The sequence below is a fragment of the Pseudophryne corroboree genome, chromosome 2 (genome assembly GCF_028390025.1).
Source record: "Pseudophryne corroboree isolate aPseCor3 chromosome 2, aPseCor3.hap2, whole genome shotgun sequence".
NCBI classification, from domain to species: Eukaryota; Metazoa; Chordata; class Amphibia; order Anura; family Myobatrachidae; genus Pseudophryne; species Pseudophryne corroboree.
The window spans coordinates 920722495-920749513 of NC_086445.1; the positions used below are offsets into that span (position 1 = coordinate 920722495).

General features: G+C 49.2%; 1 protein-coding gene across 3 annotated transcripts in view; it reads right to left on the minus strand.

The window, feature by feature from the left end:
* The window catches only part of BCL7B (BAF chromatin remodeling complex subunit BCL7B), a 122983-nt gene that overhangs the window by 9850 nt on the left and 86114 nt on the right, over window positions 1-27019 (minus strand). For all 3 annotated transcript variants that reach the window (XM_063956154.1, XM_063956156.1, XM_063956155.1), the window contains exon 5: window positions 16390-16469. In XM_063956154.1, the coding sequence (XP_063812224.1) occupies window positions 16390-16469 (80 nt within the window). The remainder of the gene's footprint in view (window positions 1-16389; window positions 16470-27019) is intronic.

Genomic DNA, 27019 nt, shown 5'->3' on the forward strand with positions numbered 1-27019 from the left:
CCTGACCAAGTAGCAGCTCGGCAAAGTTGAAGAGCCGAGACCTCTCGGGCAGCCGCCCAAGAAGAGCCCACTTTCCTCGTGGAATGGGCTTTTACTGATTTAGGATGCGGCAGTCCAGCCGCAGAATGTGCAAGCTGAATCGTACTACAGATCCAGCGAGCAATAGTCTGCTTAGAAGCAGGTGCACCCAACTTGTTGGGCGCATACGGGATAAAAAGCGAGTCAGTCTTTCTGACTCCAGCTGTCCTGGAAACATAAATTTTCAGGGCCCTGACTACATTCAACAACTTGGAAGCCTCCAAGTCATTTGTAGTCGCAGGCACCACGATAGGTTGGTTCAGATGAAAAGCTGATACCACTTTGGGGAGAAACTGGGGACGAGTCCTCAATTCTGCCCTATCCATATGGAAAATCAGATAAGGGCTTTTACATGACAAAGCCGCCAATTCTGAAACACGCCTGGCCGACGCCAAGGCCAACAACATGACCACTTTCCACGTGAGATATTTTAAATCCACGGTTTTCAGTGGCTCAAACCAATGTGACTTTAGGAAATCCAACACCACGTTGAGATCCCAAGGTGCCACTGGAGGCACAAAAGGGGGCTGAATATGCAGCACTCCCTTAACAAAAGTCTGAACTTCAGGTAGTGAAGCCAATTCTCTCTGGAAGAAAATCGATAGAGCCGAAATCTGGACCTTAATGGAACCCAATTTAAGGCCCATAGTCACCCCTGATTGTAGGAAGTACAGGAACCGGCCCAGCTGAAATTCTTCCGTCGGGGCCTTCCTGGCCTCACACCACGCAACATATTTTCGCCATATGCGGTGATAATGGTTCGCGGTTACTTCTTTCCTAGCTTCTATCAGCGTAGGAATGACTTCCTCCGGAATGCCCTTTTCCTTCAGGATCCGGTGTTCAACCGCCATGCCGTCAAACGCAGCCGCGGTAAGTCTTGGAACAGACAGGGTCCCTGCTGCAGCAGGTCCTGTCTAAGCGGTAGAGGCCATGGGTCCTCTGACATCATCTCTTGAAGTTCCGGATACCACGCTCTTCTTGGCCAATCCGGAACAATGAGTATAGTTCTTACTCCTCTTCTCCTTATTATCCTCAGTACCTTTGGTATGAGAGGAAGAGGAGGGAACACATAAACCGATCGGTACACCCACGGTGTTACCAGAGCGTCCACAGCTATCGCCTGCGGGTCTCTTGACCTGGCGCAATATTTTTCTAGCTTTTTGTTTAGGCGGGACGCCATCATGTCCACCTGTGGTTTTTCCCACTGGTTTACAATCATTTGAAAGACTTCTGGATGAAGTCCCCACTCTCCCGGGTGGAGGTCGTGTCTGCTGAGGAAGTCTGCTTCCCAGTTGTCCACTCCCGGAATGAACACTGCTGACAGTGCTAACACGTGATTTTCCGCCCATCGGAGAATCCTTGTGGCTTCTGCCATCGCCGTCCTGCTTCTCGTGCCGCCCTGTCGATTCACATGGGCGACTGCCGTGATGTTGTCTGACTGGATCAGTACCGGCTGGTTTTGAAGCAGGGGTTTTGCCTGACTTAGGGCATTGTAAATGGCCCTTAGTTCCAGAATATTTATGTGCAGGGAAGTCTCCTGACTTGACCATAGTCCTTGGAAGTTTCTTCCCTGTGTGACTGCTCCCCAGCCTCGAAGGCTGGCATCCGTGGTCACCAGGACCCAGTCCTGTATGCCGAATCTGCGGCCCTCTTGAAGATGAGCACTCTGCAGCCACCACAGCAGAGACACCCTTGTCCTTGGAGACAGGGTTATCAGACGATGCATCTGAAGATGCGATCCGGACCACTTGTCCAACAGGTCCCACTGAAAGGTTCTTGCATGAAACCTGCCGAATGGAATCGCTTCGTAGGAAGCTACCATTTTTCCCAGGATCCGCGTGCAGTGATGCACCGACACCTGTTTTGGTTTTAGGAGGCCTCTGACTAGAGATGACAGCTCCTTGGCCTTCTCCTCCGGGAGAAACACTTTTCTCTTTTCTGTGTCCAGAACCATCCCTAGGAACAGCAGGCGTGTCGTAGGGACCAGCTGTGACTTTGGAATGTTTAGAATCCAGCCGTGCTGTTGCAGCACTTCCCGAGATAGTGCTACCCCTACCAATAACTGTTCTCTGGACCTCGCCTTTATCAGGAGATCGTCCAAGTACGGGATAATTAAAACTCCCTTCCTTCGAAGGAGTATCATCATTTCCGCCATTACCTTGGTAAAGACCCTCGGAGCCGTGGAGAGACTGAACGGCAACGTCTGGAATTGGTAATGACAATCTTGTACCACAAACCTGAGGTACTCCTGGTGAGGATGGTAAATGGGGACATGTAGGTAAGCATCCTTGATGTCCAGTGATACCATGTAATCCCCCTCGTCCAGGTTCGCAATAACCGCCCTGAGCGATTCCATCTTGAACTTGAATTTTTTGATATACGTGTTCAAGGATTTCAGATTTAAAATGGGTCTCACCGAACCGTCCGGTTTCGGTACCACAAACATTGTGGAATAGTAACCCCTTCCTTGTTGAAGTAGGGGCACCTTTACTATCACTTGTTGTGAATACAGCTTTTGAATTGCCTGTAACACTGCCTCCCTGCCTGAGGGAGTGGTTGGCAAGGCAGATTTGAGGAAACGGCGGGGGGAAAAGTCTCGAATTCCAGTTTGTACCCCTGAGATACTATTTGAAGGATCCAGGGATCCACCCGTGAGCGAGCCCACTGCTTGCTGAAATGCTTGAGACGGGCCCCCACCGTACCTGGCTCCGCCTGTGGAGCCCCAGCGTCATGCTGTGGACTTTGAGGAAGCGGGGGAGGACTTTTGCTCCTGGGAACTGGCTGTATGCTGCAGCTTTTTCCCTCTACCTCTGCCTCTGGGCAGAAAGGACGCGCCTTTAACCCGCTTGCCCCTATTGGGCCGAAAGGACTGTACCTGATAATACGGTGCTTTCTTTGGTTGTGAGGGAACATGGGGCAAAAATGTAGACTTCCCAGCTGTTGCTGTGGAAACGAGGTCCGAGAGACCATCCCCGAACAATTCCTCACCCTTATAAGGCAGAACTTCCATATGTCGTTTGGAATCTGCATCACCTGTCCACTGCCGAGTCCATAACCCTCTCCTGGCAGAAATGGACATTGCACTAATTTTGGATGCCAGCCGGCAAATATCCCTCTGTGCATCCCTCATGTATAAAAGTGCGTCTTTTATATGCTCTACGTTCAGCAAAATAGTGTCCCTGTCTAGGGTATCTATATTTTCTGACAGGGAATCTGACCACGCAGCAGCAGCGCTGCACATCCAGGCTGAAGCTATAGCCGGTCTCAGTATCACACCTGTGTGTGTATATATAGATTTCAGGATAGCCTCCTGCTTTCTATCAGCAGATTCCTTCAGGGCGGCCGTATCCGGAGACGGTAGTGCCACCTTCTTCGACAAGCGTGTGAGCGCTTTATCCACCCTAGGGGATGTTTCCCAGCGTGACCTATCCTCTGGCGGGAAAGGGTACACCATTAGTAACCTCTTAGAAATTACCATCTTTTTATCAGGGGAAACCCACGCTTCTTCACACACTTCATTTAACTCTTCAGATGGAGGAAAAGCTACTGGTAGTTTTTTCTCTCCAAACATTATACCCTTTTTTGTGGTACCGGGGGTATCATCAGAAATGTGTAACACATTTTTCATTGCCTCAATCATGTAACGTGTGGCCCTACTGGAAGTTACATTAGTCTCATCGTCGTCGACACTGGAGTCAGTATCCGTGTCGACATATGTGTCAACCATCTGAGGTAGCGGGCGTTTTAGAGCCCCTGATGGTTTTTGAGACGCCTGGGCAGGCACAGGCTGAGAAGCCGGCTGTCCCACATTAGGTATGTCGTCAAACCTTTTATGTAAGGAGTCGACACTATCACGTAATTCCTTCCACAGCACCATCCACTCAGGTGTCGATCCCGCAGGGGGTGACATCACATTTACAGGCATCTGCTCCGCCTCCACATAAGCCTCCTCATCAAACATGTCGACACAGCCGTACCGACACACCGCAAACACACAGGGAATGCTCTGACAGAGGACAGGACCCCACAAAGCCCTTTGGGGAGACAGAGAGAGAGTATGCCAGCACACACCAGAGCGCTATATAACACTGGGATCCCACTATCAATGAGTGTTTTCCCTATAGCTGCTTTTTATATATATTACATATATATATATATATATATCTATACTGCGCCTAAATTTAGTGCCCCCCCTCTCTTTTTTACCCTTCTGTAGTTTTCTCAGACTGCAGGGGAGAGCCAGGGAGCTTCCTTCCAGCGGAACTGTGAGGGAAAAATGGCGCCAGTGTGCTGAGGGAGAAGCCCCGCCCCCTTTTCGGCGGACTTTCTCCCGCTTTTTCTGTTATACTGGCAGGGGTAATTTTACATCTATATAGCCCCTGGGACTATATATGATGTATATTTTGCCAGCCAAGGTGTTATCTATTGCCCTCAGGGCGCCCCCCCCAGCGCCCTGCACCCATCAGTGACCGAAGTATGAGGTGTACATGGTGAAGACTGAAGTCTTCTGCCGCCGATTTTCCGGACCTTCTTCGTGCTTCTGGCTCTGTAAGGGGGACGGCGGCGCGGCTCTGGGAACGAACACCAAGGTCGGGTCCTGCAGTCGATCCCTCTGGAGCTAATGGTGTCCAGTAGCCTAAGAAGCCCAAACTACCACCTGTTAGGTAGGTTCGCTTCTTCTCCCCTTAGTCCCTCGCTGCAGTGAGTCTGTTGCCAGCAGATCTCACTGAAAATAAAAAACCTAAATATACTTTCTTTCTAGGTGCTCAGGAGAGCCCCTAGTGTGCATCCAGCTCAGCCGGGCACAAGAATCTAACTGAGGTCTGGAGGAGGGTCTTAGTGGGAGGAGCCAGTGCACACCAGTAGTCTAAAGCTTTCTTTGTAGTTGTGCCCAGTCTCCTGCGGAGCCGCTAATCCCCATGGTCCTTACGGAGTCCCCAGCATCCACTTAGGACGTTAGAGAAACATACAGTAATCGCCCATAAGGTGACTAGCCATAAAAATGGCTTCATTTACACAGAAACAGGCATCACAAAATGGTATTTGTGCTATATATCTTCATGTAAGGGAACTATAATTAAATACACACACACACATATTTATATATATTTATATATATATATATATTTTTTTTAATTATATTATATACACACACACTAGAGATGTGCACCGGACATTTTTTGGGTTTTGTGTTATGGTTTTGGATTCGGTTCCGCGGCCGTGTTTTGGATTCGGACGAGTTTTGACAAAATCTCCCTTAACATTTTTTGTCGGATTCGGGTGTTTTTTTTCAAAAACAGCTTAAATCATAGAATTTGGGGGTAATTTTGATCCCATAGTATTATTAACCTCAATAACCATAATTTCCACTCATTTCCAGTCTATTCTGAACACCTCACAATATTATTTTTAGTCCTAAAATTTGCACCGAGGTCGCTGGATGACTAAGCTAAGCGACCCAAGTGGCCGGCACAAACACCTGGCTCATCTAGGAGTGGCACTGCAGTGTCAGACAGGATGGCACTTAAAAAATTGGCCCCAAACATCACATGAAGCAAAGATAAATAAAAAAATAAAAAAGAGGAGCAAGATGGAATTGTCCTTGGGCCCTACCACCCACCCTTATGTTGTATAAACAGGACACTGTTAAACACTTTAACAAACCCATCATTTCAGCGACAGGGTCTGCCACACGACTGTGGCTGAAATGACTGGTTGGTTTGAGCCCCCACCAAAAAAGAAGCAATCAATCTCTCCTTGCACAAACTGGCTCTACAAAGGCAAGATGTCCACCTCCTCCTCATCCCCCGATTCCTCACCCCTTTCACTGTGTACATCCCCCTCCTCACAGAGTATTAATTCGTCCCCACTGGAATCCACCATCACAAGTCCCTGTGTACTTTCTGGAGGCAATTGCTGGTAAATGTCTCCATGGAGGAATTGATTATAATTCATTTTGATGAACATCATCTTCTCCACATTTTGTGGAAGTAACCTCGTACGCCGATCGCTGACAAGGTGACCGGCTGCACTAAACACTCTTTCGGAGTACACACTGGAGGGGTGGGGCAACTTAGGTAAAATAAAGCCAGTTTGTGCAAGGGCCTCCAAATTGCCTCTTTTTCCTGCCAGTATACGTACGGACTGTCTGACATGCCTACTTGGATGCTGTCACTCATATAATCCTCCACCATTCTTTCAATGGTGACAGAATCATCGTATGCAGTGACAGTAGACGACATGTCAGTAATCGTTGGCAGATCCTTCAATCCGGACCAGATGTCAGCTATCGCTCCTGACTGCCCTGCATCACCGCCAGCGGGTGGTTTTGGAAATATTATCCTTTTCCTGGCAGCTCCAGTGGCGGTAGAAAATGAAGGAGGAGCTGTTGGCGGGTCACGTTCCGCTTGACTTGACAAGTGTCTCACCAGCAGGTCTTTGAACATCTGCAGACTTGTGCCTGCCGGAAAGAGATACAACGTAGGCTTTAAACCTAGGATCAAGCACGGTGGCCAAAATGTAGTTCTCTGATTTCAACAGACTGACCACCTGTGAATCCTGATTAAGCGAATGAAGGGCTCCATCCACAAGTCCCACATGCCTAGCGGAATCGCTCCGTTTTAGCTCCTCCTTCAATCTCTCCAGCTGCTTCTGCAAAAGCCTGATGAGGGGAATGACATGACTCAGGGTAGCAGTGTCTGAACTGACTTCACGTGTGGCAAGTTCAAAGGGTTGCAGAACCTTGCACAACATTAAAATCATTCTCCACTGTGCTTGAGTCAGGTGCATTCCCCCTCCTTTGCCTATATCGTAGGCAGATGTATAGGCTTGAATGGCCTTTTGCAGCTCCTCCATCCCCTGAAGCATATAGAGGGTTGAATTTCACCTCGTTACCACCTCTTGCTTCAGCTGATGGCGGGCATGTTCAGGAGTGTTTGCTGGTGCTCCAGTCTTTGGCACGCGGTAGCTGAATGCCAAAAGTGGCCCGCAATTCTTCGGGCCACCGACAGCATCTCTTGCACGCCCCTGTCGTTTTAAAAAAATTCTGCACCACCAAATTCATTGTATGTGCAAAACATGGAACGTGCTGGAATTTGCCCACATGTAATGCACGCACAATATTGGTGGCATTGTCCGATGTCACAAATCCCCAGGAGAGTTCAATTGGGGTAAGCCAATCTGCAATGATGTTCCTCAGTTTCCGTAAGAGGTTGTCAGCTGTGTGCCTCTTATGGAAAGCGGTGATACAAAGCGTAGCCTGCCTAGGAATGAGTTGGCGTTTGCGAGATGCTGCTACTGGTGCCGCCGCTGTTGCTGCAGGAGGCAATACATCTACCCAGTGGGCTGTCACAGTCATATAGTCCTTAGTCTGCCCTGCTCCACTTGTCCACATGTCCGTGGTTAAGTGGACATTGGGTACAACTGCATTTTGTTAGGACACTGGTGACTCTTTTTCTGACGTCTGTGTACATTCTCGGTATCACCTGCCTAGAGAAGTGGAACCTAGATGGTATTTGGTACCGGGGACACACTACATCAAGAAATTCTCTAAGTCCCTGTGAACTAACGGCGGATACCGGACGCACGTTTAACACCAATACAGTTGTCAAGGCCTGAGTTATCCGCTTTGCAACAGGATGACTGCTGTGATATTTCATCTTCCTCGCAAAGGACTGTTGGACAGTCAATTGCTTACTGGAAGTAGTACAAGTGGTCTTCCGACTTCCCCTCTGGGATGACAATCGACTCCCAGCAGCAACAACAGCAGCGCCAGCAGCAGTAGGCGTTACACTCAAGGATCCATCAGAGGAATCCCAGTTAGGAGAGGACTCGTCAGACTTACCAGTGACATGGCCTGCAGGACTATTGGCTTTCCTGGGTAAGGAGGAAATTGACACTGAGGGAGTTGGTGGTGTGGTTTGCAGGAGCTTGGGTACAAGAGGAAGAAGGGATTTAGTGGTCACTGTCAGTGGACTGCTTCCGCTGTCACCCAAAGTTTTTGAACTTGTCAATGACTTCTGATGAATGCGCTCCAGGTGACGTATAAGGGAGGATGTTCCTAGGTGGTTAACGTCCTTACCCCTACTTATTACAGCTTGACAAAGGCAACACACGGCTTGACACCAGTTGTCCGCATTTCTGCTGAAATAATTCCACACCAAAGAGGTGATTTTTGGGGGGTATTTTGTCCAGGCATGTCAATGGCCTTATTCATCCCACGGACAACAGGTGTCTCCCCGAGTGCCTGACTTAAACAAACCACCTCTCCATCAGAATCCTCCTGGTCAATTTCCTCCTCAGCGCCAGCAACACCCATATCCACGGCCTTGGCAGACGACGTTGATGGCATTTCAGCACTGATAATAAATAATAATGAGCACAGATACACTGTGCACTGTTCAGGATAATAGAACTGAGTGACACTGGGCAGCGAGAACAGCACTGGACTACTGGACTGTACTACCATATACTGGTCAGTGGTCACCACAATGCAGCAATGATAATATAATGAGCACAGATACACTGTGCACTGTTCAGGATAATAGAACTGAGCGACACTGGGCAGCAAAAACAGCACTGGACTACTGTACTGGAATACCATATACTGGTCTCCACAATGCAGCACCGATACTGAGCACAGATATTGAACTGAGATTTGCCGATATTGGGCAATTCGGGCAGAGAACGTAGCCACGTCCTCTCTCTATCTCGACAATGCACGAGTGAAAATGGCGGCGAAGCGCGGCTCTTTATATGCAATCCGAATCTCGCGAGTATCCGACAGCGGGACGATGACGTTTTCCCCCGTCCGGGTTTTGCGTGTTAGGCGGGAAGAACCGAGGGTGCCTCAGACCCGTGTAAACCACGTGAAGTTCGGGGGGGGGGGGGGGGGGGGTTTCGATCTCGACGAACCGAACTCGCTCATCTCTAATATATAAATTTTATATATATATATATATATATATATATATATGCACACACATACATACACACACTGTAGATGTAACTGAAGAAGCACTAATCAGGTAAATGAAAAGTCAGTATTTATAGACTGATTAACTCTCTTACTTATTTTCCTTTTCATTAAAAAATAGATGCTAAACACCCGAGACACCTGTCATACATATACCACTACTATGGGGTATATTCAATAACTGTCGGAAGCTGCCGTCTTGTCGGAAAGTTTCCGACAGTTTTAGGTCGGAAGGGGTTCCAACCTATTCATTACGGCCCCATTTATTCCGACAAGTCGGGAAACCCGACTTGTTGGAATGCACGTTGATCGGCGGCTTCAGTCGGTGATCAGCGTGCATTGTCGGAAGCGGGGCCAAACCCGACAGGTTTTAGCCCCGTTTCCGACAACCTCAATCAGACTTAAAAAAAAAAAAAATCGGATTGAGATGAGGGAGATGGGAGCAGGAGACGGGGGAGCAGCGGGGAGAGCAGGGACCCAGCGGCAGCGTCCACCCGGCTTCAGCAAGCGACGTCCCGCTTCCTGGAGCCGGGTGGATGCTGCCATGAGCCTCTGCTGCTGCAGCCGCTGCTCCCCTGTCTCCTCCTCTCCTCCCCCCGTCCGCTCCGTCTCCTCCGCTGCTCTTCCTCCCACCCCCCGGCGCCACAGACATCATCGGCGACGCAGACATCACCTCCTCCCGGCGCCGCTGACAGCTCCCTTCCCCCGACGCCGCTGACAGCTTCCTTCCACCGGCGCCGCTAACAGCTTCCTTCCCCCGGCGCCGCTAACAGCTCCCCCCCTCCCCTGCTGACCCCCCCCCCCCCCCCCTGCTGACAGCAGCAGGACAGGACACGGGAGCGGCCAAATCCGACAGTCTGATTTGGCCGCTCTTTTAAATAGGGGTTGTCGGGTCCATTCCGAAAACTGCATGTCGGAATGGACCAGACGCTTACTGAATATACCCCTATGTGTTAGTTTGGTAGGTAACAAATCTGTTCCTAAGCTGATCACATACAGAGCTGCGGCTGCTGTGTTTGCACGGATGCCGGCAGGAGGGGGTGACGCTGGGCTGCCTGGTCACTGCTAGTCACAGAGACTGGGACAGAGGTGGGAGTGGAAGTGGCAGAGCCAAGGATGCTGTGCTTGCACTGATGCGGGCAGTAGGGGGACTGGACTGTATGATCACTATCTGTCACAGTGATTGGGACACACTGGAGCCAAGGCTACCATGAGCTGCAACTGCTCCATGTAAATTTCAGTAATTCCTGCAGTGTAGGGCGGGGACACACTGGGGGCGGAGCCGTAGGTGCAGAGGGGCTGGGAGATCCCTCTGAGGCTGGTGGCTGCTGGAAGATTATATTCCAGCAGCTGCCCAGTGGGCATTTCTGACTGGTTGCATCAGATACAACCATGTCAGGGAAAGGAAAGCCTGGTGTGTTCGCATCTGACGCGATCACACCAGTTAAGTGGTTTAAAGGTGCCAAATAGCTGATTTTTTCTTTTTAGAACAGTAAAAAAATAGTAAAAGCAAGTGTTTTTCAGCAAATTAATGCTCTAGATAAATTTAGGGTGCATAAAAATGAATGCAAGATTTGAGGCATTTTGACACTTAAAAAAAGAATGTGTTAAAAAAACACCTAACTCCCATCTATAAACATGTTTCATCACTACAACACCCCCTTATATCTATACCACACCAATTAACCTATTATTCTGCACTTAGCAGAATATCACCCCAAAAATGGCATATCTTTATTGCCCAAACAAAGCTAATTAAAAACTTCAATGTTGCCTAATTAATCAATGTTGGGGGGCTGGTGGTCCTAGGTGCTCTAAAGCAGAACCTGACATTTTTACCTTAAAAATAAGAATTTACTCACCGGTAATTCTATTTCTCGTAGTCCGTAGTGGATGCTGGGAACTCCGTAAGGACCATGGGGAATAGACGGCTCCGCAGGAGACTGGGCACATCTAAAGAAAGATTTAGGACTATCTGGTGTGCACTGGCTCCTCCCCCTATGACCCTCCTCCAAGCCTCAGTTAGGACACTGTGCCCGGAAGAGCTGACACAATAAGGAAGGATTTTGAATCCCGGGTAAGACTCATACCAGCCACACCAATCACACGTATAACTCGTGATAGGAACCCTGGTTAACAGTATGATAACAAAAGGAGCCTCTGAACAGATGGCTCGCAATAATAACCCGATTTGTGTAACAATAACTATTTACAAGTATTGCAGACAATCCGCACTTGGGATGGGCGCCCAGCATCCACTACGGACTACGAGAAATAGAATTACCGGTGAGTAAATTCTTATTTTCTCTAACGTCCTAGTGGATGCTGGGAACTCCGTAAGGACCATGGGGATTATACCAAAGCTCCCAAACGGGCGGGAGAGTGCGGACGACTCTGCAACACCGAATGAGAGAACTCCAGGTCCTCCTCAGCCAGGGTATCAAATTTGTAGAATTTTGCAAACGTGTTTGCCCCTGACCAAGTAGCAGCTCGGCAAAGTTGTAAAGCCGAGACCCCTCGGGCAGCCGCCCAAGATGAGCCCCCCTTCCTTGTGGAATGGGCTTTTACAGATTTAGGCTGCGGTAGTCCCACCGCAGAATGCGTCAGCTGAATAGTGCTACAAATCCAGCGCGCGATAGTCTGCTTAGAAGCAGGAGCACCCAGTTTGTTGGGTGCTTACAGGATAAACAGCGAGTCAGTTTTCCTGACTCCAGCCGTCCTGGAAACATAAATTTTCAGGGCCCTGACTACGTCCAGTAACTTGGAATCCTCCAAGTTCCCAGCAGCCGCAGGCACCACAATAGGCTGGTTCAAGTGAAACGCTGATACCACCTTCGGGAGAAACGGAGGACGAGTCCTCAATTCTGCCCTATCCATATGGAAAATCAGATAAGGGCTTTTATAGGACAAAGCCGCCAATTCTGACACACGCCTGGCCGAAGCCAGGGCCAACAGCATGACCACTTTCCACGTGAGATATTTCACATCCACAGTCTTAAGTGGTTCAAACCAATGTGATTTCAGGAACTCCAAAACCACATTGAGATCCCAAGGTGCCACTGGGGGCACAAAAGGAGGCTGAATATGCAGAACTCCCTTGACAAAAGTCTGAACTTCAGGCAGGGAAGCCAGTTCTTTCTGGAAGAAAATCGACAGGGCCGAAATCTGGACCTTAATGGACCCCAATTTGAGGCCCAACGTCACCCCTGCTTGTAGGAAATGCAGGAATCGCCCCAGTTGAAATTCCTCCGTTGGGGCCTACCTGGCCTCACACCAAGCAACATATTTTCGCCAATGCGGTGATAATGTTTTGCAGTGACATCCTTCCTGGCTTTGATCAGGGTAGGGATGACTTCCTCCGGAATGCCCTTTTCCTTCAGGATCCGATGTTCAACCGCCATGCCGTCAAACGCAGCCGCGGTAAGTCTTGGAACAGACAGGGCCCCTGCTGCAGCAGGTCCTGTCTGAGCGGCAGAGGCCAAGGGTCCTCTGAAAGCATCTCTTGAAGTTCCGGGTACCAAGCTCTTCTTGGCCAATCCGGAACCACGAGTATAGTTTTCACTCCTCGCCTTCGTATTACCTTGGGAATGAGAGGCAGAGGAGGAAACACATAAACCGACTGGTACACCCACGGTGTTACTAGAGCGTCCACAGCGATCGCCTGAGGGTCCCTTGACCTGGCGCAATTCCACCTGTGGTCTTTCCCACCGGTTTACCAGTATTTGGAAGACTTCTGGATGAAGTCCCCATTCTCCCGGGTGGAGGTCGTGCCTGCTGAGGAAGTCTGCTTCCCAGTTGTCCACTCCCGGAATGAACACTGCTGTCAGTGCTAACACATGATTTTCCGCCCATCGGAGAATCCTTGTGGCTTCTGCCATTGCCCTCCTGCTTCTTGTGCCGCCCTGTCTGTTTACATGGGCGACCGCCGTGATGTTGTCTGATTGGATCAGTACCGGCTGGTTCTGAAGCAGGGGCCTTGCTTGGCTTAGGGCATTGTAAATGGCCCTTAGCTCCAGAATATTTATGTGAAGCGAAATCTCCTGATTTGACCACAGTCCTTGGAAATTTCTTCCCTGTGTGACTGCCCCCCAGCCCCGAAGGCTGGCATCTGTGGTCACCAGGACCCAGTCCTGTATTCCGAATCTGCGGCCCTCTAGTAGATGAGCCCTCTGCAGCCACCACAGCAGCGACACCCTGGTCCTTGCCGACAGGGTTATCCGCTGTTGCATCTGGAGATGGGACGCGGACCATTTGTCCAACAGGTCCCACTGGAAAGTCCTTGCGTGGAACCTTTCCGAATGGAATTGCTTCGTACGAAGCTACCATTTTTCCCAGGACTCGTGTGCATTGATGTACCGACACCTGTCCCGGTTTTAGGAGGTCTCTGACTAGAGATGACAACTCCTCGGCTTTTTCCACTGGAAGAAACACTTTTTTCTGGTCTGTGTCCAGAATCATTCCCAGGAACAGAAGACGTGTCGTCGGGACCAGCTGTGACTTTGGAATATTGAGAATCCAGCCGTGCTGTTGTAGCACTTCCCGAGAAAGTGCTACCCCCACTACCAACTGTTCCTTGGACCTCGCCTTTATCAGGAGATCGTCCAAGTACGGGATAATTTAAAACTCCCTTCTTGCGTAGGAGTATCATCATTTCGGCCATTACCTTGGTAAAGACCCTCGGCAGCATCTGGAACTGACAGTGACAGTCCTGTACCACAAATCTGAGGTACTCCTGGTGAGGGGGTAAATGGGGACATGTAGGTACGCATCCTTGATGTCCAGGGAGACCATGTAATCCCCCTCGTCCGGGCTCGCAATAACCGCCCTGAGCGATTCCATCTTGAACTTGAACCTTTTGATAATAAGTGTTCAAGGATTTTAAATTTAAGATGGGCCTCACCGAACCGTCCGGTTTCGGTACCACAAACATTGTGGAATAGTAACCCTTTCCTTGCTGAAGGAGGGGTACCTTGACCTTCACTTGCTGTGAATACAGTTTCTGGATAGCCACCAACACTGCCTCCCTTGAAGGATCCAGGGATCCACCTGTGAGAGAGCCCACTGTGTGCTGAAATTTCTGAGACGGGCCCCCACCGTACCCGGGTCCGCCTGTGAAGCCCCAGCATCATGCTGTGGACTTACCGGACGCGGGGGAGGACTTTTGCTCTTGGGAACTGGCTGTATGCTGCAGCTTTTTCCCTCTACCTTTGCCTCTCGGCAGAAAGGATGCGCCTCGAGCCCTCTTGTGTTTATGGGGGCGAATGGACTGTACTTGATAATACGGTGCTTTCTTTTGCTGTGGGGTAGCCTGTGGCAAAATGTCGATTTCCCAGCCGTAGCTGTGGAAACGAGGTCTGAAGACCATCCCCAACAGTTCCACCCCTCAGCAAAATATTGTCCCTATCCAGGGTATCAATATTATCCGACAGGGAATCTGACCACGCAGCAGCAGCACTGCACATCCATGCTGATGCAATCGCTGGTCGCAATATAATGCCCGTGTGTGTATATATATAGCTTTTAGGGTAGCTTCCTGCCTTCTATCAGCAGGATCCTTTAGGGCGGCCGTATCCGGAGACGGTAGTGCCACCTGTTTTGATAAACGTGTAAGCGCTTTATCTACCCTAGGGGATGTTTCCCAACGTGACCTATCCTCTGGCGGGAAAGGGTACACTGCCAATAACTGTTTAGAAATTATCAATTTCTTATCGGGGGAAGTCCAGGCTTCCTCACACACCTCATTTAATTCCTCAGATGCAGGAAAAACTACTGGTAGTTTTTTCTCACCGAACATAATACCCTTTTTTTTTTGTGGTACCTGGGGTACTATCAGAAATGTGTAATACATTTTTCATTGCCTCAATCATGTAACGGGTGGAGCTATTGGAGGGTACACTAATCTCATCGTCGTCGACACTGGAGTCGGTATCAGTGTCGACATCTGTGTCTGTCATCTGAGGTAGCGGGCGTTTTAAAGCCCCTGATGACATTTGAGACGCTGGAACAGTCACAAGCTGAGTAGCCGGCTGTCCTATGTCGTCAAACCTTTTATGTAAGGAGCTGACACTGTCACGTAATTCCTTCCATAAGTCCATCCACACAGGTGTCGACCCCTCAGGGGGTGACAACACATTTACAGGCATTTGCTCTGCCTCCACATCATTTTCCTCATCATACATGTCGACACAGCGGTACCGACACACAGCACACACACAGGGAATGCTCTGACAGAGGACAGGACCCCACAAAGCCCTTTGGGGAGACAGAGGGAGAGTATGCCAGCACACACCAGAGCGCTATATACCACAGGGATATCACCTATAGAGTGTGTTTTCCCCATATAGCTGCATATATATATTATACTGCACCTAAATTTGTGCCCCCCCTCTCTTTTTTACCCTTTCTGTTGCAGGACTGCAGGGGAGAGCCAGGGAGCGATCCTTCCAGCGAAGCTGTGAGGGAAAATGGCGCCAGTGTGCTGAGGGAGATGGCTCCGCCCCTTTTTCGGCGGGCTTTCTCCCGCTATTTTAATATTTCTGGCAGGGGTTAATATACACCTATATAGCCTCTGGGGCTATATATGGTGTCAGTTTGCCAGCCAAGGTGTTATTTATTGCTGCTCAGGGCGCCCCCCCCAGCGCCCTGCACCCATCAGTGACCGAAGTGTGTGGTGTGCATGAGGAGCAATGGCGCACACCTGCAGTGCTGTGCGCTACCTTGGAGAAGACAGAAGTCTTCAGCCGCCGATTTTCCGGACCTTCTTGCTTCTGGCTCTGTAAGGGGGACGGCGGCGCGGCTCCGGGAACGGACGACGAGGTCGGGTCCTGTGTGCGATCCCTCTGGAGCTAATGGTGTCCAGTAGCCTAAGAAGCCCAAGCTACCACCACTTAGGTAGGTTTGCTTCTTCTCCCCTTAGTCCCTCGGTGCAGTGAGCCTGTTGCCAGCAGGTCTCACTGTAAAATAAAAAACCTAAATTATACTTTCTTTCTAGGAGCTCAGGAGAGCCCCTAGTGTGCATCCAGCTCAGCCGGGCACAGAAATCTAACTGAGGCTTGGAGGAGGGTCATAGGGGGAGGAGCCAGTGCACACCAGATAGTCCTAAATCTTTCTTTAGATGTGCCCAGTCTCCTGCGGAGCCGTCTATTCCCCATGGTCCTTACGGAGTTCCCAGCATCCACTAGGACGTCAGAGAAATAGAGTTAAATCCCATGGAGGGTTAATGCGGCTTCATTTGCGCAACTAAATAAATAGAAAAAAAATGTTGTGCCTGGCCGGGTTGCATTTAGTATTATCGCGACTAATTAAATCCCCCCCATTCCTAAATATAGCCATCATACCTGATCTGCAGTAAGAGCAGGCTCCTCCTTTGTCAGAGTGGGCGGTTCATCAGCGACCTCAGCAACAGGCACAGAAGGCTCTGAAAAATAAATAAATTTGCAACATCACACTGCGCTTCTAGCATCATTAATATCTGTACTTAATATGCGTCTCCACACTGAGCAGCGAGTGTGGTATAATAGACAGACAGTGTCTAGTTAGACAGTCAGTAGATAAACACCACGTTATCAGTCAAAAGGTTGACATGAAATTGGTCAACATAAAACAGGTAGACACCATTTTTTGACATTTTTGGGGTTTGTGTGGATAGTTTTGTCATCTGGGACCAAATAATTGTAGAAGGGTATTATAATTAACTCTATGCCGTCATGGATAGAGAAGGTATGAAAAAGTCCAAAAACATGTAAAATTTTTAAAAAATGTGTCTACCTTTTTTATGTCGACCATTTTCATGTTGAACTTTTGACCCTGTCGACCTTTTGTACTGTCTAACTTTTTTATGTCGACCTTTTGACCTAATGTCTGTCTAACACAGTGTTTCCCAACCGCGATCCTCAAGGCACACTAACAGTCCTGGTTTTAGTGATATCCAGGCTTGAACACAGGTGAGTTCATTAGTACCTCAGTTATTTTGATTTAACCATCTGTGCTGAAGCCTGGATCTCACTAAAACCTGCACTGTTGGTGTGCCTTGAGGGCCGCGGTTGGTAATGCCTGGTCTAACATATGGTATCTATCTATTGACTAACTCAGAGGTTCTCAAACTCGGTCCTCGGGGGCACACACAGTGCATGTTTTGCAGGTAACCCAGCAGGTGCACAGGTGTATTAATTACTCACTGACACATTTTAAAAGGTCCACAGGTGGAGCTAATTATTTCACTTGCGATTCTGTGAGGAGACCTGCAAAACATGCACTGTGTGCCCCCGAGGACCGAGTTTGAGAACCTCTGGACTAACTAGACACTGTCTATCATCTAGATACCCTGAGCAGCAGTACAGATACCAGACCATGTCATCGGACTTACATTTATTAGCATGCATTTGTGTGTACCGACAACCAGTATATCCTTAGTTAAAAAGTCTCAGTAAGAATCTCAGCCCATGGGTGCAAGTGACAATTAGCACATGCAACACTCATGTTAAAATAATGGTGGAAGGATCCCTTTAAAGCCACATCTGTGTGTGCAGAATGGGTATTTGAAAGCTGCTTTTTCCACTTCAGTGTGTTCAAAGCATGTCACAGCATACGACAGTCCCCGGATCTCCAGCAAAGCACACTGGGCACACAGCCACTAAGGGATAACACAAGTCTTTATTGGATTTTGAGTTGCAATTCTTCCATTAATTTCAATTGAGTAGTGTGCTGAAAACTATGCGTCACACTTGAAATAGCTTTTTCACCCCAGATAACAGATTCCTTTACTCTGTGTTGATGTGTTTTCAAAGCAGGGAGTCTCTGGAACTCCCATTCCCCCCCCCCCCCCCCCCCGACAAATCACATAGCAGTTATTCAGGGAAATCTGCTTGTGATGGCAGAGTGGCTATGGGGAGTCCTGGTCACCTGAACTCTCAATCTGCGTCACAGAAGGTTGCATTCTTTTAAGGTATTATTTATTTGTCTTACCAAATTTACAAAAAATAAGATTTTAAACCTACCGGTAAATCTTTTTCTCCTAGTCCGTAGAGGATGCTGGGGACTCCGTAAGGACCATGGGGTATAGACGGGCTCCGCAGGAGACATGGGCACTATAAAGAACTTTTAGTATGGGTATGCACTGGCTCCTCCCTCTATGCCCCTCCTCCAGACCTCAGTTAGAGAACTGTGCCCAGAGGAGATGGACAATATGAGGAAAGGATTTTGTTAATCTAAGGGCAAGATTCATACCAGCCCACACCAATCATACCATATAACCTGGAATATATGCAACCAGTTAACAGTATGAACAAAAAACAGTATCAGTCAAAGACCGATTCTAACTGTAACATAACCCTTATAAAAGCAACAACTATATACAAGTCTTGCATATGTAGTCCGCACTGGGACGGGCGCCCAGCATCCTCTACGGAATAGGAGAAAAAGATTTACCGGTAGGTTTAAAATCTTATTTTCTCTTACGTCCTAGAGGATGCTGGGGACTCCGTAAGGACCATGGGGTTTATACCAAAGCTCCCAACCGGGCGGGAGAGTGCGGATGACTGTGCAGCACCGACTGAGCAAACACAAGGTCCTCATCAGCCAGGGTATCAAACTTGTAGAATTTTGCAAAAGTGTATGAACCTGACCAAGTAGCAGCTCGGCACAGCTGTAATGCCAAGACTCCTCGGGCAGCCGCCAAAGAAGAACCCACCTTCCTAGTGGAATGGGCCTTTACTGAATTTGGTAACTGCAATCCAGCCGTAGAATGAGCCTGCTGAATCGTGTTACAGATCCAGCGAGCAATAGTCTGCTTAGAAGCAGGAGCGCCAACCTTGTTTGCTGCATACAGGACAAACAGTGCCTCTGTTTTCCTAACCCTAGCCGTCCTGGCTACATAAATCTTTAAGGCCCTGACTACATCCAGGGACTTGGAGTCCTCCCAGTCCCCCGTAGCCACAGGCACCACAATAGGTTGGTTCATATGAAATGAAGAAACCACCTTAGGCAAAAATTGAGGACGCGTCCTCAATCCCGCTCTATCCACATGGAAAATCAAATAGGGGCTCTTGTGGGACATCCCGCCAATTCGGACACCCGCCTTGCAGATGCCAAGGCCAATAACATGACCACCTTCCACGTGAGAAATTTTAATTCCACTGTTTCAAGAGGTTCAAACCAGTGAGATTTCAGGAAACTTAACACCACGTTAAGGTCCCACGGTGCCACTGGGGGCACAAAGGGGGGCTGGATGTGCCAAGATACATACTTCCTCCAGATACGGTGATAGTGCTTTGCAGTCACCTCCTTCCTAGCCTTTATCAGAGTAGGGATGACTTCCTCTGGAATACCTTTCCCAGCTAGGATGCAGTGTTCAACCGCCATGCCGTCAAACGTAATCGCGGTAAGTCCTGGAACACACATGGCCCCTGCTGTAACAGGTCCTCCCTGAGAGGAAGAGGCCACGGATCTTCTGTGAGCATTTCCTGAAGATCTGAGTACCAGGCCCTTCGAGGCCAATCTGGAACAATGAGTATTGTCTGCACTCTTCTTTGTCTTATGATTCTCAATATTTTTGAGATGAGAGGAAGAGGAGGAAACACATAGACCGACTGAAACACCCATGGTGTCCCTAGGGCGTCTACTGCTACTGCCTGAGGGTCCCGTGACCTGGCACAATACCTCCGACGCTTCTTGTTGAGGCGTGACGCCATCATGTCTATTTGAGGAATTCCCCAACGACTTGTTATCTCTGCAAAAACCTCTTGATGAAGTCCCCACTCTCCCGGATGGAGATCGTGTCTGCTGAGGAAGTCTGCTTCCCAGTTGTCCACTCCCGGAATGAAGACAGCTGACAGAGCGCTTACGTGATTTTCTGCCCCGCGAAGAATCCTGGTGGTTTCCGCCATCGCCACTCTGCTCCTTGTCCCGCCTTGGCGGTTTACATGAGCCACGGCTGCGACGTTGTCTGATCTGAATCAGAACCGGTAGGTGGCGAAGAAGATTCTCCGCTTGTCGTAGGCCGTTGTATATGGCCCTCAATTCCAGTATGTTGATGTGTAGACAAGCCTCCTGGCTTGACCATAGTCCCTGAAAATTTCTTCCTTGTGTGACTGCTCCCCACCCTCGGAGGCTCGCGTCCATGGTCACCAGAACCCAGTCCTGAATGCCGAACCTGCGACCCTCTAGAAGGTGAGCACTCTGCAGCCACCACAGGAGAGACACCCTGGCCCTGGGGGACAGGGATATTTTCTGATGCATTTGTAGATGGGACCCGGACCACTTGTCCAGAAGGTCCCACTGAAAAGTCCTCGCATGAAACCTGCCGAAGGGGATGGCCTCGTAGGCTGCCACCATTTTTCCCAGAACACGAGTGCATTGATGAACACAGTCTTTTTGGTTTTAGCAGGTCTCTGACCATGCTCTGGAGATCCTGGGCTTTTTCCAATGGGAGAAAAACCCACTTTTGTTCCGTGTCCAGAATCATGCCTAGGAATGATAGCCGAGTCGTTGGAACCAATTGTGACTTTGGCAGATTGAGAATCCAACCGTGCTTCTGCAGTACTTTCAGGGAGAGCAACATGCTCTTCAGCAATTGGTCTCTCGATCTCGCCTTTATCAGGAGATCGTCCAAGTATGGGATAATTGTGACTCCCTGCTTGCGCAGGAGCACCATCATCTCCGCCAATACCTTGGTGAAAATCCTCGGGCCGTGGAAAATAAGAATTTACTTACCGATAATTCTATTTCTCGGAGTCCGTAGTGGATGCTGGGGTTCCTGAAAGGACCATGGGGAATAGCGGCTCCGCAGGAGACAGGGCACAAAAAAAGTAAAGCTTTACTAGGTCAGGTGGTGTGCACTGGCTCCTCCCCCTATGACCCTCCTCCAGACTCCAGTTAGGTACTGTGCCCGGACGAGCATACACAATAAGGGAGGCATTTTGAATCCCGGGTAAGACTCATACCAGCCACACCAATCACACCGTACAACTTGTGATCTAAACCCAGTTAACAGTATGACAACAGAAAGGGCCTCTTAAAGATGGCTCCTTAACAATAACCCGAATTAGTTAACAATAACTATGTACAAGTATTGCAGATAATCCGCACTTGGGATGGGCGCCCAGCATCCACTACGGACTCCGAGAAATAGAATTATCGGTAAGTAAATTCTTATTTTCTCTATCGTCCTAAGTGGATGCTGGGGTTCCTGAAAGGACCATGGGGATTATACCAAAGCTCCCAAACGGGCGGGAGAGTGCGGATGACTCTGCAGCACCGAATGAGAGAACTCCAGGTCCTCCTTTGCCAGGGTATCAAATTTGTAAAATTTTACAAACGTGTTCTCCCCCGACCACGTAGCTGCTCGGCAGAGTTGTAATGCCGAGACCCCTCGGGCAGCCGCCCAAGATGAGCCCACCTTCCTTGTGGAGTGGGCTTTTACAGTTTTAGGCTGTGGCAGGCCTGCCACAGAATGTGCAAGTTGAATTGTGTTACAAATCCAACGAGCAATCGACTGCTTAGAAGCAGGTGCGCCCAACTTGTTGGGTGCATACAATATAAACAGCGAGTCAGATTTTCTGACTCCAGCCGTCCTTGAAATGTATATTTTTAAGGCTCTGACAACGTCCAACAACTTGGAGTCCTCCAAGTCGCTAGTGGCCGCAGGCACCACAATAGGTTGGTTCAGATGAAATGCTGATACCACTTTAGGGAGAAAATGCGGACGAGTCCGCAGTTCTGCCCTATCCGAATGGAAGATTAGATAAGGACTTTTATAAGATAAAGCCGCCAATTCAGATACTCTCCTGGCAGAGGCCAGGGCTAGTAACATAGTCACTTTCAATGTGAGATATTTCAAATCCACCTTTTTCAATGGTTCAAACCAATGGGATTTGAGGAAATCTAAAACTACATTTAGATCCCACGGTGCCACCGGAGGCACCACAGGAGGCTGTATATGCAGTACTCCCTTGACAAAAGTCTGGACCTCAGGGACAGAGGCCAATTCTTTTTGGAAGAATATTGACAGGGCCGAAATTTGAACCTTAATGGATCCCAATTTGAGACCCATAGATAATCCTGATTGCAGGAAATGTAGGAAACGACCCAGTTGGAATTCCTCCGTCGGAACACTCCGATCCTCGCACCACGCTACATATTTTCGCCAAATGCGGTGATAATGTTTCACGGTGACTTCCTTCCGTGCCTTAATCAAGGTAGGAATGACTTCTTCTGGAATGCCTTTCCCTTTTAGGATCTGGCGTTCAACCGCCATGCCTTCAAACGCAGCCGCGGTAAGTCTTGAAAAAGACAGGGACCCTGTTGTAGCAGGTCCCTTCTCAGAGGTAGAGGCCACGGTTCGTCCGTGAGCATCTCTTGAAGTTCCGGATACCAAGTCCTTCTCGGCCAATCCGGAACCACTAGTATTGTTCTTACTCTTCTTTGCCGTATGATCTTCAATACCTTTGGTATGAGCGGCAGAGGAGGAAACACATACACTGACTGGTACACCCAAGGAGTTACCAGTGCATCCACAGCTATTGCCTGTGGATCTCTTGACCTGGCGCAATATTTGTCCAGTTTCTTGTTGAGGCGAGACGCCATCATGTCTACAATTGGTCTTTCCCAACGGTCTATTAACATGTTGAAGACTTCTGGATGTAGACCCCACTCTCCCGGATGAAGATCGTGTCTGCTGAGGAAGTCTGCTTCCCAGTTGTCCACGCCCGGGATGAACACTGCTGACAGTGCTATCACGTGATTCTCCGCCCAGCGAAGAATCTTGGCAGCTTCTGCCATTGCACTCCTGCTTCTTGTGCCGCCCTGCCTGTTTACATGGGCGACCGCCGTGATGTTGTCCGACTGAATCAACACCGGCTTTCCTTGCAGGAGAAGTTCCGCCTGGCTTAGAGCATTGTAGATTGCTCTTAGTTCCAGAATGTTTATGTGAAGAGACTTTTCCAGACTCGTCCATACTCCCTGGAAGTTTCTTCCTTGTGTGACTGCTCCCCAGCCTCTCAGGCTGGCGTCCGTGGTCACCAGGATCCAATCCTGAATGCCGAATCTGCGGCCTTCTAATAGGTGAGCCTTCTGCAACCACCACAGAAGTGACACCCTTGTCTTTGGTGACAGGGTTATTCGCAGGTGCATCTGCAGATGCGACCCTGACCATTTGTCCAACAGATCCCTTTGGAATATTCTTGCATGGAATCTGCCGAATGGAATTGCTTCGTAAGAAGCCACCATTTTTCCCAGGACTCTTGTGCATTGATGTACTGACACCTTTCCTGGTTTTAGGAGGTTCCTGACCAGATCGGATAACTCCTTGGCTTTTTCCTCTGGAAGGAAAACCTTTTTCTGAACCGTGTCCAGAATCATTCCTAGGAACAGCAGACGAGTTGTCGGGATTAAATGGGATTTTGGAATATTCAGAATCCACCCGTGTTGTCTTAGCACCTCTTGAGATAGTGCTAAAGCTGTCTCCAGCTGTTCTCTGGACCTTGCCCTTATTAGGAGATCGTCCAAATATGGGATAACTAATACGCCTTTTCTTCGAAGAAGAATCATCATCTCGGCCATTACCTTGGTAAAGACCCGAGGCGCCGTGGACAATCCGAACGGCAGCGTCTGAAACTGATAGTGACAGTTTTGAACAATGAACCTGAGGTACCCCTGGTGTGCGGGGTAAATCGGAACGTGTAGATACGCATCCTTGATGTCCAAGGATACCATAAAGTCCCCTTCTTCCAGGTTCGCTATCACTGCTCTGAGTGACTCCATCTTGAACTTGAACTTTTTTATGTAGAGGTTCAAGGACTTCAGATTTAGAATAGGCCTTACCGAGCCATCCGGCTTCGGTACCACAAATAGAGTGGAATAATACCCCTTTCCTTGTTGTAATAGGGGTACTTTGACTATCACTTGCTGAGCGTACAGCTTGTGAATGGCTTCCAACACCCTCTCCCTTTCGGAAGAGACGGTTGGTAAAGCAGACTTCAGGAAACGATGAGGAGGATCCGTCTCTAATTCCAACCTGTACCCCTGAGATATTATCTGCAGGATCCAGGGGTCTACCTGCGAGTGAGCCCACTGCGCGCTGTAATTTTTGAGACGGCCCCCCACTGTCCCCGAGTCCGCTTGAGAGGCCCCAGCGTCATGCTGAGGTTTTTGCAGGAGCCGGGGAGGGCTTCTGTTCCTGGGAAGGAGCTGCCTGTTGGTGTCTCTTCCCTCTTCCTCTGCCTCGTGGCAGGTACGACAAGCCCTTTGCTCTCTTATTTTTGTAGGAGCGAAAGGGCTGCGGTTGAAAGGTCGGTGCCTTTCTCTGTTGGGGAGTGACTTGAGGTAAAAAAGTGGATTTCCCGGCAGTAGCCGTGGCCACCAAGTCTGATAGACCAACTCCAAATAACTCCTCCCCTTTATACGGCAAAACCTCCATGTGACGTTTTGAATCCGCATCGCCTGTCCACTGTCGTGTCCATAAGGCTCTTCTGGCTGAAATGGACATAGCACTCACCCGAGATGCCAGTGTGCAAATATCCCACTGTGCATCACGCATGTAGATAAATGCATCCTTTATTTGTTCTAACGACAGTAAAACATTGTCCCTATCTAGGGTATCAATATTTTCAATCAGGGATTCTGACCAAACTACTCCAGCACTGCACATCCAGGCAGTTGCTATAGCTGGTCGTAGTATAACACCTGCATGTGTGTATATATTCTTTTGAATAACTTCCATCTTTCTATCTGATGGATCCTTAAGTGCGGCCGTCTCAGGAGAGGGTAACGCCACTTGTTTGGATAAGCGTGTGAGCGCCTTGTCCACCTTAGGGGGTGTTTCCCAGCGCGCCCTAACCTCTGGCGGGAAAGGGTATAATGCCAATAACTTTTTTGAAATTATCAACTTTTTATCAGGAGCAACCCACGCTTCATCACACACGTCATTTAATTCTTCTGATTCAGGAAAAACTGTTTGTAGTTTTTTCACACCATACATAATACCCTGTTTTACGGTATCTGTAGTATCAGCTAAATGTAACGTCTCCTTCATTGCCAAAATCATATAACGTGTGGCCCTACTGGAAAATACGTTTGAATTTCTACCGTCGTCACTGGAATCAGTGCCCGTGTCTGGGTCTGTGTCGACCGACTGAGGCAAAGGGCGTTTTACAGCCCCTGACGGTGTTTGAGGCGCCTGGACAGGCATTAATTGATTGTCCGGCCGCCTCATGTCCTCAACTGACTGTTTAAGGGAAGATAAACCATCACGTAATTCCACAAATAAAGGCATCCATTCTGGTGTCGACCCCCTGGGGGGTGACATCTGCATATTTGGCAATTGCTCCGCCTCCACACCAATATCGTCCTCATACATGTCGACACCACGTACCGACACACACCGCAAACTCACAGGGAATGCTCTAATGAAGACAGGACCCACTAGCCCTTTTGGGGAGACAGAGGGAGAGTCTGCCAGCACACACCACAAAGCGCTATATATACAAGGGATATCCTTATATTAAGTGCTCCCTTATAGCTGCTTTAATATATAATATATATAGCCATTAATGTGCCCCCCCTCTCTGTTTTACCCTGTTTCTGTAGTGCAGTGCAGGGGAGAGACCTGGGAGCCGTCCTGACCAGCGGAGCTGTGACAGAAAATGGCGCCGTGTGCTGAGGAGATAGGCCCCGCCCCTTTTTCGGCGGGTTCTTCTCCCGCTATTTTTCCAGTCAGGCAGGGGTTAAATATCTCCATATAGCCCCTATGGGCTATATGTGAGGTATTTTTAGCCTTGTATAAGGTTTATATTTGCCTCTCAGAGCGCCCCCCCCCAGCGCTCTGCACCCTCAGTGACTGCCCAGTGAAGTGTGCTGAGAGGAAAATGGCGCACAGCTGCAGTGCTGTGCGCTACCTTATGAAGACTGAGGAGTCTTCAGCCGCCGGTTTCCGGACCTCTTCACGCTTCAGCATCTGCAAGGGGGTCGGCGGCGCGGCTCCGGGACCGGACTCCACGGCTGGGCCTGTGTTCGATCCCTCTGGAGCTAATGGTGTCCAGTAGCCAAGCAGCAAATCCACTCTGCATGCAGGTGAGTTTACTACTTTCCCCCTAAGTCCCACGTTGCAGTGATCCTGTTGCCAGCAGGACTCACTGTAAAGAAAAAAAAAACCTAAACTAAACTTTCTCTAAGCAGCTCTTTAGGAGAGCCACCTAGATTGCACCCTTCTCGTTCGGGCACAAAATCTAACTGGAGTCTGGAGGAGGGTCATAGGGGGAGGAGCCAGTGCACACCACCTGACCTAGTAAAGCTTTACTTTTTTTGTGCCCTGTCTCCTGCGGAGCCGCTATTCCCCATGGTCCTTTCAGGAACCCCAGCATCCACTTAGGACGATAGAGAAAGCCCAAACGGCAAAGTCTGAAACTGGTAATGACAGTCCTGTACAGCGAATCTCAGGTACTCCTGATGAGGGTGGTAAATGGGGACATGAAGGTATGCATCCTTTATGTCTAGTGACACCATCAAATACCCCCTTCCAGGCTGGATATTACAGCGCGGAGCGATTCCATCTTGAATTTGAACTTTTTCAAGTACAGGTTTAGGGATTTTAGATTTAAAATGGGTCTGACCGAACCATCCGGCTTCGGGACCACAAACAGGGTTGAATAATACCCCTTTCCCTGTTGGACCAGGAGAACCTTGACCACCACTTGCTGTTGACACAGCTTTTGAATTGCAGCTAACACCACTTCCCTCTCCGGGGGTAAAGCTGGCAAGGCCGACTTGAAAAATCGGCGAGGGGGCACCTCTTCGAATTCCAGCTTGTAATCTATAGGGGGCACCTTGGAATTCCAGCTTGTAATTTCCATCGCCCAAGGATCCACGTCTGAAAGAATCCAGATCTGGCTGAAAAGTCGAAGGTGTGCCCCCACTGGTGCGGACTCTCTTAGGGGAGCCCCAGCGTCATGCGGTGGATTTTGTAGAAGCCGGGGA